Genomic DNA, 12,817 nt, shown 5'->3' on the forward strand with positions numbered 1-12,817 from the left:
GGTACTTGTGGTGCTAGCCTCTTTCAATGTATAAAACTATTCTGCAGAGTAGAGTGACCAGACTTCAATCATAGAGTGATCAAATGCTGAAGAAGTCCATTCAGCGCATTCTCCCTGAGCCATCCAGTTATCCTTGCTCACTTGCTTTTCCGGTCCATTTCTGTTTATGCCATGTTTTGGTCCTGTGGCAATTTTATACACTGGATTAAATCTTTGCCTATTACAATGATAATTATAAGACCATTCATAACATTTTGTCAGGCTACTTTGACCATGTTGGGTCATTTTACTTGGACCAAGTTTGGAACTGGCAATGTCCCTTTCCTTTTTGAGTTACACTTCTTCCTGGTTTTAGTTTTGATTCAAAAGTAGTTGGTGCATAGCATCTTTGAATTGTATTAATTGCAAGCATAATTGTAACCTCAGTCAAATTTGCCTTGCTATTTACCATCAGATTTCCTTCAACACCATTTTCTTCTTGTGCTTTCAGGGCAATATTGATGTTAAGGGTATGATAGTAATTTCAAAATCAATCACTCACACCTAGAATTTCTGTAATGGAAAACTTTACCCTTTTTGGCAAAATTAAAGGATTTTATACTGACAGCAATAATGATAGCCAGGCACCAGGTGAGCAGGTTCAAGGAAAAACTTTGAATCCTTGTTGTTGCTTAAACTCCCAAAAGTTTAAAGGGGAGATGAAAAAGCAAATAAGAAAAGCAAAGAGAAAAGTCTAACAGCTATCATAAAGGGGAAACCCAAAGACTCCTACAGACACACAAATAGTTAAAGAATGCTTAAACGAGTTGTAGGTCCACTTAAAAGAGCATTTACACATGGAAGTAAGGGGCATTGTTTAGGTATTAAATGAAAACTTTGCAGCTGTCTTTGAAAAAGAGGAGGATGTTGCATAGGCCAGAGAAGAGTATGTGATAAAATCAGTAAACTGGAAATTAGGAATAGCAAGGGTCAGAAAGCACTTGTCGTAGTACTATACGAACCCTCCAACAGTAATTATAAAGTTGAACAGAGCAGTAAACAAGAAATTAGTGAAACTTGTCACAAAGGCAGTGTGACAATGGTGGGGATCTTAATTTTATTTCATCTGAGAAAATAGACTTTCTTGGAGCATATATTGTGGAACCAACCATGAATAAAATCCTAAAACTAGCATTGTGTCATAAATCCTGGTTAACTAGTAGTGTTGTAGTAAAATGTTCTGTTGAAAATACTAATTATAATAACATTAAATTCCATGCTAATTTTAAAACCAATGAACTTCAAACACAAGCAACAATCTTTAATAAAACCAATTATGTACATATGAAAGGATGACTGACTAAGGTTAATTGGATAAATAAACTAAAAGGTATGGCTGTAAATTAACTGTGGGGACAATCCAAGAAATAATTCAAGGTATTCAACAAAAGTACATTCCATTGAAAACAAAAACTCAACATGGAAGAGCCATCTGTGTCTCACTCAGGAAGCTAAGGACGGTATTAGATTAAAGGAAGAGGCTTCTAATATTGCTGAAAACATTAATATGTCTGAGAATTGATGTGAGTTGGAAACCAGTAAAGGGCTACCAAAAAGTTGATAAAAAGTACGAAAGAAGAATAATCTAATTAGAAACACAAAAATAAATTGTAAGTACTTTTATAAGTATATAAGTAGGAGGAGAGTAGCTGAAGTAAACACTGATCCCTTAGAAACAGAGACAGGAGAAATTATTGTGGTGAATAAGGATCTTGCAGAAACATTGAACAAATATTTTATGTCTCATTTTACAGAGCAAGACATAAGTTTCTTTCCAGAAATATATGGTAACCTAGGGGCTAAGATAAAAATCGGAAATTAATGTTAACAAACCAAAAATAATGAAAAAAATCTAAAACACTAAAATCCAACAAATCCCTAGACCTGATTTCCCCCCACACTAGCGTTCTAAAAGCAATAATTGCAGAGATAGTGGATGCGATAGCTATGATTGCTGACTAAGTGTTGCTTGATAGTGTTGTCAATGATCTGTTCTATGTGCTGATGATAGATAGTAGACTGATCAGACAGTAATTACTGTAGTCCAAGTGGATTTGTCTTGCTTTCTGTGGACAGGATTGCCTGTGCAATTTGATATAGTGTGCAGTGTATACGGGCATCAGAAGTGGATATATTGAGATAGAGAAATTGGAAGAGAAGCAAAACTTGTTAAAAGGAAAGCAGTTACAGGTTTTTCTGAGGATGCAAGTCAGAGGCCTTTGTTTAAGTCAAATTAGATGATTTGTGGATCAACACTTGAATTTTTCATTTTATATTACTGTGTGAACCAATTGAAAACTAATAATCAAATTAACAAATGAATCAAAGAATCACCTGATTTTGGGGAGAGATATTGCACCCTAACGCCTGCAATGCCCATGGGTCTCAGAAGTGACAACTCCCCCTCCAGGGAATCCAAATTCAGATGTAATCAAAGAAGGGAGGCAGGTAGTCAGGTAAAATGATCTCCTCCATGGCCCACTGCCCAGATTTATTAATGGCCATCTTGGTGGGAGTCAAGAGCAAATTCACAAGGAAGTCCCCAGTCTGCCGAACTGACCTTGCAATCAGGTGGCCTAAAGATCAGACATGTGGGGGTGAAGTGCGACCAAAGGTTTTGAAGAGCAGCCCATTCAAATAGATTCATAGAGTCATAGGGACTTACATTAAGGAAACAGACCCTTCGGTCCAACCTGCCCATGCCGACCAGATATTGTAACCTTATCTAGTCCCATTTGCCAACACTTGGCCCATATCCCTCTAAATCCTTCCTATTCATATACCCATCCAGATTTCTTTTAAATGTTGTAATTGTACCAACCTCTACCATATCCTCTGGCAGTTCATTCCATACATGCACCACCCTCTGCGTGAAAAAGTTGCCCCTTAGGTGCCTTTTAAATCAATTCCCTCTCACCTTAAACCTATGCTCTCTAGTTCTCAACTCCCCCATCCCAAGGAAAAGACATTGTCTATTTATCCTATCCATGCCCCTCATGATTTTATAAACCTCTATAAGGTCACCCCTCAGCCTCTGACGCTCCAGGAAAAACAGCCTCACCCTATTCAGCCTCTCCCTATAACTCAAATCCTCCAACTCTGGCAACATCCTTGTAAATCTTTTCTGAACCCTTTCGAGTTTCACAACATCCTTCCAATATGAAGGAGACCAGAAGTGCATGCAATATTCCAAAAGTGGCCTAATCAGTGTCCTGACCAGCCACAACATAACCCCCAATTTCTATACTCACTGCTCTAACCAATAAAGGAAAACATACTGAACGCCTTCTTCACTATCCTATCTACCTGCGACTCCACTTTCAAGGAGCTATGAACCTACATTCGAAGGTCTCTTTGTTCAGCAACACTCCCCAGGGCCTTACCATTAAGTGTATAGGTGCTGCTCTGATTTGCTTTTCCAAATTGCAGCATCACACATTTGTCTAAATTAACTTCTATCTGCCACTCCTCAGCCCATTGGTCCCTTTGATCAAGATCCTGTTGTAATTTGAGGTAACCTTCTTCGTTGTCTACTACACCTCAAATTTTGGTGTCATCTGCAAACTTACTAACTACACCTCCTATGTTCCCATCCAAATCATTTATATAAATGATGAAAAACAGTGGACCCAGCACCGATTCTTGTGGCACTCCACTGGTCACAGGCCTCCAGTCTGAAAAACAACCCTCCACCACCACCCTATGTCTTCTACCTTTGAGCCAGTTCTGTATCTAAATGGCTAGTTCTCTCTGTATTCCCTGAGATCTAACCTTGCTAATCAGTCTACCATGAGAAACCTTGTTGAACACCTTACTGAAGTCCGTATAGATCATGTCCACTCCTTTGCCCTCATCAATCCTCTTTATTACTACTTCAAAAAACTCAATTAAGTTCATGAGGCATGATTTTCCATGCACAAAGCCATGCTGGCTATCCCTAATCAGTCCTTGCCATTCCAAATACATGTAAATCCTGTCCTTCAGGATTCCCACCAACAACATTCCCACCAACAACATGCCCACCACCGATATCAGACCCATTGGTCTACAGTTCCCTGGCTTTTCACTACCATCATTCTTAAATCGTGGCACCATGTTAGCCAACCTTCAGTCTTCCGGCACCTCACCTGTGACTATTGATGATACAAATATTTCAGCAATCACCTCCCTAGCTTCCGACTTTAGGGGACACCTGATCAGGTCCTGGGGATTTATCCACTTTTATGCGTTTCAAGACATCCAGTACCACCACCTCTGTAATATGGACAATTTTCAAGGTGTCACCATCTATTTCCCTACATTCTATATCTTCGATGTCCTTCTCCAGAGTAAGCACTGATGCAAAGTACTCATTTAGTATCTCCCCACCTCCTGTGGCTCCACACATACACTGCCTTGCTGATCTTTCAGGCGCCCTATTCTATCCCTAGTTACCCTCCTGTCCTTAATGTATTTATATAATACCTATGAAATAAATGCTATAACTGAACACATCACAGATATGGACTGTTCTAGGCATGAAAACACAGGTGGCCAAGTATTCTGTATTTTTCCAGGGCTGCCATGTTGAAAACCTTCAATGCCCAATCCCCAGGAATACAAGAGAAGACTCCCACTGGAGGACCCTGACATCTCCCCAAGACAAAACACCTCAGCATGTCTGACAGTTGAAGAAGGTGCAAAAATGGAGGCACAACAGCAGCCTCGATAGGAACCCCCTCCATGCACAATGATTTTGAGGGAGAGGATTCTGAGGAACAGGACTTAGATGCATTTGGAATGGCAAGGACTGATTAGGCATAGTCAAGATGGCTTTGTGCATAGGAAATCATACCTCACTAACTTGATAGAGGTTTTTGAAATGGTGATAAAGAAGATTGTTGAAGGTAGAGTGGCAGATGGACTTTAGCAAGGTGTTCAACAAGGTTTCATGGAGTAGACTGGTTAGTGAGGTTAGATCACATTGGATTCAGAAGGAGCTAGCCAATTAGATACAAAATTAGCTTGACAGTAGGAGACAGAAGGTGGTGATGGAGGGTTGCTTTTTGGGCTGAAGGCCACAAGAGTTGGTGCTGTGTCCACAACTTTTTGTTACTTCTATAAATGATTTGGATGTGAATATAGGAGGCATAGTTAGTGAGTTTGCAGATGCTAACGTATCTGTTGGCAGCCAGCTTATGATCAATGCCATCCAATGGCTTAGAAACATGGTACTGAACCTTGACTGCATACGTAGTGTCGAGTCAGCTGAAGCATGTAGTAGACTCGCTTCTGAATTGTCCTCCATTTCGCTGAAATTTCATATTAGCTCCAGGTCCCAAAATCTGCCTCAAGAGAGGTAACCTTTTGAAACAGAGGGTGGAATGTGCTGCCAGGAAAAGTGGTGGAGCTGGGTACAATTACAACATCTGAAAGGCATCTGGATATGTATATGAATAGGAAGAATTTAGACGGATATGGGCCAAATGCTGGCAAATGGGACTATGTCAGATTGCGATGTCTAGTCAAAGTTGTCAAATTAGACCAAAGGGTCTGATTTCATGTTGTATGACTTGGTGACTCCGTGACTCTGTGGCTGAACTTGTGGAACTGGGTTCTTGAGGCAGATTTTGGGACCTGGACTTAATGTGAAATTTCATCCAAATGGAGGACAGTTCAGAAGTGAGTCCACTACATATTTGAACTACCTCAACACCACATATACAATCAAGATTGAGTACTATGTTTCTGAGGCACTGGATGGCATTGATGACAACAGATATATTAGCATGAGTTAAAGAGTCATAGAGAAACAGACCCATCGGTCCAACCCGTCCATGCCAACCAGATATCCCAACCAAATCTAGTCCCATCTGCCAGCACCCGGCCTCCATATCCCTCCAAACCTTTCCTATTCATATACCCATCCAAATGCCTCCTAACTGTTGCAATTGTACCAGCCTCCACCACATCCTCTGGCAGCTCATTCCATACACGTACCACCCTCTACGTGAAAAGGTTGCCCCTTAGGTCTCTTTTGTATCTTTCCCCTCTCACCCTAAACCTATGCCCTCTAGTTCTGGACTCCCCCACCCCAGAGAAAAGACTTTGTCTATTTATCCTATCCATGCCCCTCATAATTTTGTAAACCTCTATAAGGTCACCCCTCAGCCTCCGACGCTCCAGGGAAAACAGCCCCAGCCTGTACAGCCTCTCCCCTGTAGCTCAGATCCTCCAACCCTGGCAACATCCTTGTAAACCTTTTCTGAACCCTTTCAAATTGCACAACATCTTTCCGATAGGAAGGAGACCAGAATTGCATGCAATATTCCAACAGTGGCCTAACCAATGTCTTGTACAGACGCAACATGACCTCCCAACTCCTGTACTCAATACTCTGACCAAGAAAGTAAAGCATACCAAACGCCTTCTTCACTATCCTATCTACCTGCGACTCCACTTTTAAGTAGCTATGAACCTACACTCCAAGGTCTCTTTGTTCAGCATCACTCCCTAGGACCTTACCATTAAGTGTATAAGTCCTGCTAAGATTTGCTTTCCCAAAATGCAGCACCTCTCATTTATCTGAATTGAACTCCATCTGCCACTTCTCAGCCCATTGGCCCATCTGGTCCAGATCCTGTTGTAATCTGAGGTAACCCTCTTCGCTGTCCACTACACCTCCAATTTTGGTGTCATCTGCAAACTTATTAACTGTACCTCTTATGCTCACATCCATATCATTTATGTAAATGACAAAAAGTAGAGGGCCCAGCACCGATCCTTGTGGCACTCCACTGGTCACAAGCCTCCAGTCTGAAAAACAACCATCCACCACCACCCCGTATTCCGTGAGATCTAATCTTGCTAATCAGTCTTCCTTGGGGAACCTTGTCAAACACCTTACTGAAGTTCATATAGATCACATCTACTGCTCTGCCCTCATCAATCTTCTTTGTTACTTCAGAAAACTCAATCATGTTTGTGAGACATGATTTCCCACGCATAAAGCCATGTTGACTATCCCGAATCAGTCCTTGCCTTTCCAAGTACATGGTACATCCTGTCCCTCAGGATTCCCTCCAACAACTTGCCCACCACCAAGGTCAGGCTCACCGGTCTATAGTTCCCTGGCTTGTCTTTACCACCCTTCTTAAACAGTGGCACCGCGTTTGCCAACCTCCAGTCTTCCGGCACCTCACCTGTGACTATTGATGATACAAATATCTCAGCAAGGGGCCCAGCAATCACTTCTCTAGCTTCCCACAGAGTTTTCAGGTACACCTGATCAGGTCCTGGGGATTTCTCACCTTTAACCATTTCAAGACATCCAGCACTTCCTCCTCTGTAATCTGGACATTTTGCAAGATGTCACCATCTATTTCCCTACTGTCTATAGCTTTCATGTCCTTTTCCACAGTAAAAACTGATGCAAAATATTCATTTAGTATCTCCCCCATTTTCTGTGGCTCACACAAAGGCCGCCTTGCTGATCTTTGAGGGGCCGTATTCTCTCCTTAGTTACCCTTTTGTCCTTAATATATTTGTAAAAACCCTTTGGATTCTCCTTAATTCTATTTGCCAAAGCTATCTCATGTCCTCTCCTGATTTTCCCTCTTAAGTATACTTCTACTTTCTTCATACTCTTCTAAGGATTCACTCGATCTATCCTGTCTATACCTGACATATGCTTCCTTCTTTTTCTTAACCAACCCTCAATTTCTTTAGTCATCCAGCATTCCCTATACCTACCAGCCTTCCCTTTCACCCTGACAAGGAATATACTTTCTCTGGATTCTTGTTATCTCATTTCTGAAGGCTTCCTATTTTCTAGCCGTCCCTTTGCCTGTGAACATCTGCCTCCAATCAGCTTTCAAAAGTTCTTCTTGAAAATCATCCAGCCTACTCTTCCACCATTCAGTTATTATCCCCATTTTGGTTAATCCAGTTGCCTAAGCCCCCCTTCCACCAACTGTGTTGTTGGAAGTCCAGATTCCTGACCAGTGCCTCTCTGACAATAGCCACAAGTTCTCTTTTTCCTGTGAGGGCTGTGCACAGCAGTCATGCAACAAAGTGATGATCAACGTTTGCCAAACCTTCCAGCAGCTGTGAGGCCACTACTCCAGTGTAAAGTGACCATGTTTCAGATTTTGATCAGGTTCTAGTAAAAGACTGGCAGCTCCTATGAAGAGTTATGTAGACTATTCAGATGTGTGAAGGGGATTTGCATGTTACACTTGGGGTTATACATTTGCAGAAGAAATACATTGTACATGCACACCATAGAGGAGGGGGCTTAATGTGAAGGTATGTTGCTGCAGGGTGAAGTTGCCACCTGGGTTCATTTACACAGACGTTATACCATTCGAACTGCATTAAACTGGTTGTACTGCTGCTCTTTTATGGCACCTTCCTGTGAAATCAAGTAGCTTAATGATTCATGTCAAACGTCTCACCATCTGGTGTTATCTCAGTCAGCTTTTGAATTGTTGCAGAGGAAGGAACGTGAATGAAAGTCATGATAACTAGTTGGTATACCTAGAGGCTGCATTGCGCATTCTCTAGAATTTGGGAGCAACTGATGCCAGTGCACCTGAATTTGTGACAGGAATCTACCTGTTCACATAGTAAGCTACAAAAATAAAGTTTTTAATTGATTTTTCTTCTCTTTCCCCTCTTTGGATTCTTCCATTCCTGTGCAAAGAGGACAAATTGGAAACTTATTCCAGGCTTGCACCAAAGCCATATTGTTATCTTAGGTCGGGGTATGAGAAGGAATGGTTCAGAGACCGGCCGTGCAAAAGTACTTCTTTACAATGCCTCCCCACATGATCTACGAGGAGAAAGTGAGGACTGCAGATGCTGGAGATCAGAACTGAAAATGTGTTGCTGGAAAAGCACAGCAAAGCCGATGCCCGAAACGTCGATTCTCCTGTTCCTTGGATGCTGTCTGACCTGCTGCGCTTTTCCAGCAACACATTTTCAGCTCCCCACATGATCTAGCCAAGATCAGGAGCTCATTGCACGGTGTATTCCTCAATCTGGTAGTTTCCTTTAATTCCTTGGCAAAATATGCAGATGTACCTACCATTGGTAACTCTTGAAACAGCATCTTCCTTCATACATTCTAAATCTTAAAATTGGAAAATGCATATTTGAGAATTATGATTAAAGTATTAGCTTCCAAAATTTGTCAGTAATACAAATCACATGTGCTGTGAGGAAACATTATATGTACAGTTTATCTCTACTGCATGTTTTTTTTATTCCCACAAGTGATGTCATTAAATATTATAGGAATTGTGATCTGCTTAGTCACATTCTAAATAGGTGGCAATGAACTTAAAGCAGAAATTTGCTTTACGGGTAACACAAATAGTCACACAAAATTGTATTTTAAAGTAAGAAGCTGAAAAATGTGTTGCTGGAAAAGCACAGCAGGTCAGGCAGCATCCAAGGAGCAGGAGAATCGACGTTTCGGGCATAAGCCCTTCTTCAGGAATCCTGAAGAAGGGCTTATGCCCGAAACGTTGATTCTCCAGCTCCTTGGATGCTGTCTGACCTGCTGCGCTTTTCCAGCAACACATTTTTCAGCTCTGATCTCCAGCATCTGCAGTCCTCACTTTCTCCTAGTTGATTTTAAAGTAAGAAATAAAGTTATTCAAATGATTATGTTTCAACTCTTTAAAACTTCAGTTCCAGGTCCTCCTGTAAGATTGTTATTCCCAGAGGTCCAGTTGACATCATTGAGAGTTGTCTGGCAGACACCCGAAAACCCCAATGGCATCATCCTAGGTAAGACACAGGAAGAATGAACTGCATGGAAGTTTCTAATAAATACTATTGAATGGCCTAATGGATATTGATATGATTTAAGTTTGCCTTTCTTCACAACTTTTTTTATTTTTCCTCTTTATTTTTTCTTTGAAACATTTGTTCTCATAGGTATTCTTCCAAGGAAACATGGGACTGATAAATGACAGATTTTACCATGACAATTACTGCCTTTCTACATGCGAATAAAAGAACATTTATTTACCTCAAATAGATATTTTCAGAATTGTTCTTTGCATAGTATTTAAATGCAACATTTTTGAAAGCCTCCATTTTAAGGCCTTAATGAGAATTTACCAAAGATAAATTGGTAACAATATTCTACATGGAATCCCACTGGTAATTAATGCTATGGCAGAGCAATTACATTTGTGCTTTGGGAAATAAGATAATCTGCAAAAATAGTTTTTGGGTAAACAGACACAGGACAAGCACATTGTCTTTCAGCGACACTAGGTGGTTATAAAGTGTATTACATGATTGTGTTTTCCTTGCACATAGACAATTTAAAGTGGTTTATTAAAGTAATAATACATAGCAGTGTTTGGTGCTGTGCATAATTAATAGAGGTTCTTTGTGTTTCTTGAATATGGATGCAATTACACACTCAAAACAATTTGGAAACACACTATCAAATTTCGATGAAGGAATTTCAAATCAGCTCATAGTGATTTTTTCAAAACAGTTTTATTGTAGTGCTAGAATTATAATATTTGAACCACAGAATAATAATCAAGACCATCAATTATAAGTGGCTTTCTGTGGTAGCACAATTCTATAATCTCTATTAAAACTGGAATTATATTCCCAACGTACTTCACATCCAATTTTTATTTAAATCAGTTTCAATTGAATAATAATTATAAATAGGTCGGAATTTATACGGAATTGAATCTAGAAATTTGAGAAACCTTTTGCTGGGTCTTTTATCTTCCTTCCTTGGTATGGCTTGCCTTCGTATTTTCTTAAGTAACAACGGCAAAACAGAAGAAGGAATTCTCTGTTGGCTCAAACAGTCAGTGTTCCCTCTGCTTTCAGTAAATCACTAATGTTTTTCAAAGTATTTTTCACTTGTTTTAACTTCAGATGTCAGATGGGTGAATTAAGAATGATGATAATCGACTACAGATTGTAGTCATTTAGTCCCATGAAATTGCCTGGACATTCGCTGTTATTCAAAGGTTGAGGATTTTCTGATTCAGCAACAACACAAAGTGGACTCTGCTGATGGGTTTTTTTTTAAATGTGTTGAGTTTTTAAAAATCTGTCATAAAGAAATATCAGCTCCGTTCATCTACTCCCCGCTCCCCTGCCAACCCCTCAGGAGAGAGCAAAACCTAACAACTGCAGTATAAAAATCACACTTCTAAAGACAAGCTAGAAAAGTACGTCACTGGGGAATAAGAGTAATCCCATTTGGACTCATATTGTTGATGACTGCCAGAACCGTTCAGCTAAGCATCATGTACAGCATGTTTTTACAATTTCAGAATAGCTGTGTGTGTCATATCATGTTTAAAGTAAACCACCCATTGACTTTTGAAGAACTTTTTCTCTTAATTTTCTTTTGTCAGGACAAACAGATGATGCAGTTGCAAATTGAAAACAAATGAGTACAAAATTATTGAAGAAATGCTTCAGGGACCATAGTGCATCTCAAGGACACGGTGTAAAAAAGATTTCCGACGTCAGATGAAGTATAGATAGGATACTCCGGAAGGCTTTCCCAATACTGCTGTAGGAATGTACTTAAGATCCTGTGTCAGAGCATCATACTCGAGTTGTACCAGGCATGCTATCATCTTGTACAACTTGTCCTTAAGGACTTTCTCTGAATTAGTTTGCTGGATTGATAAACTATGAGAGATTAAATACTCAATGAACTTGATTTAAAATTTATTTGTAGAATTCAGTATCCATGAGATTGAGAGGAGTCCCATCTTCTCTTCTGTTCCAGTAGGTGATAGGGCAGTTTTTCAGTTTTTCAGCATAATGATACATTTAGAGACCATGCAGAAAAAGTTTGTAAGAATGGTTCCAGGGTTGAGGGATTTCAGTAATGAAGATAGACTGGAGAACATAGGATTGTTTGTCTTTGAGAGAGTTGAGAGGAGATTTGATAAAGATTTTCAATATTGAGAGGGGTCTGGCAGAGTAAATGTTGTGAAACTGTTTGCTTATTGGAAGGTCAAGAACCAGTGAACATTGATATCCAGTGAATAACAAAAAATGAACAACATTTTACGTCGCAAATGGTTAGGATCTGAATTCAATTACTCAAAATGTGGTGGAAACAGATTTAATCATGTCCTTCAAAAAGATTTTGGATAGTCATCTAAAGAGAAAATAATTACAAACTTCAGGAGAGAAAGTAGAGTGTAGGACTAACTTGAGTTATTTTTGCAGAGAATCAACTCAGAAATGTAAGATTGATTGGCCTCCTTTTGTGGCGTAACTATTCTAGGATTCTTTGAAATGTTTAGGCATTTGTACTGTGGCACTAACAGTATGTGAGTGAAGTTCTTCGGGATCTCTTCATTTTCTATGGTTTGCAGTCGGAGGTTTGCCTGTACACCATTTCTACTAAAGAAACGTACAAATCACTGACAGCACCTTCAGGATTTTCATGTTATTCTGTGTATGTTATTATCCTGTGTATGTGCAGGCTCCAGACATTCTGTTTCAATGAAGTAACGACAACAAACTCTAATAATTTCATAAAATTCAGGCTAACACCTTGCATTTCTCTCTTGTTCTTCCTCTCTTGTTCAAGTTCCTCCTTTTCTATCCAATAATCCAATGCATCTTTTATTATCCTTATGGGACCTTTTTATTGCTGGTCCAGATTGCTCTGACACATTTCAAGTACCACCATTACTCTTCCTGGCTGTGACGATTGAGAATGCATTCAATAGTAAATCTTTCTTCAGGAAAGAATTTCTCATTTCTTCCTTCATATTTGTAA

At 39.9% G+C, this 12,817-nt stretch overlaps 1 protein-coding gene across 3 annotated transcripts in view; it reads left to right on the plus strand.

Moving 5' to 3' along the window:
• The window catches only part of sdk1a (sidekick cell adhesion molecule 1a), a 903,166-nt gene that overhangs the window by 778,276 nt on the left and 112,073 nt on the right, over positions 1-12,817 (plus strand). For all 3 annotated transcript variants that reach the window (XM_072559294.1, XM_072559292.1, XM_072559293.1), the window contains one exon: positions 9,715-9,813. In XM_072559294.1, the coding sequence (XP_072415395.1) occupies positions 9,715-9,813 (99 nt within the window). The remainder of the gene's footprint in view (positions 1-9,714; positions 9,814-12,817) is intronic.

This window comes from Chiloscyllium punctatum, chromosome 40, assembly GCF_047496795.1.
Source record: "Chiloscyllium punctatum isolate Juve2018m chromosome 40, sChiPun1.3, whole genome shotgun sequence".
NCBI classification, from domain to species: Eukaryota; Metazoa; Chordata; class Chondrichthyes; order Orectolobiformes; family Hemiscylliidae; genus Chiloscyllium; species Chiloscyllium punctatum.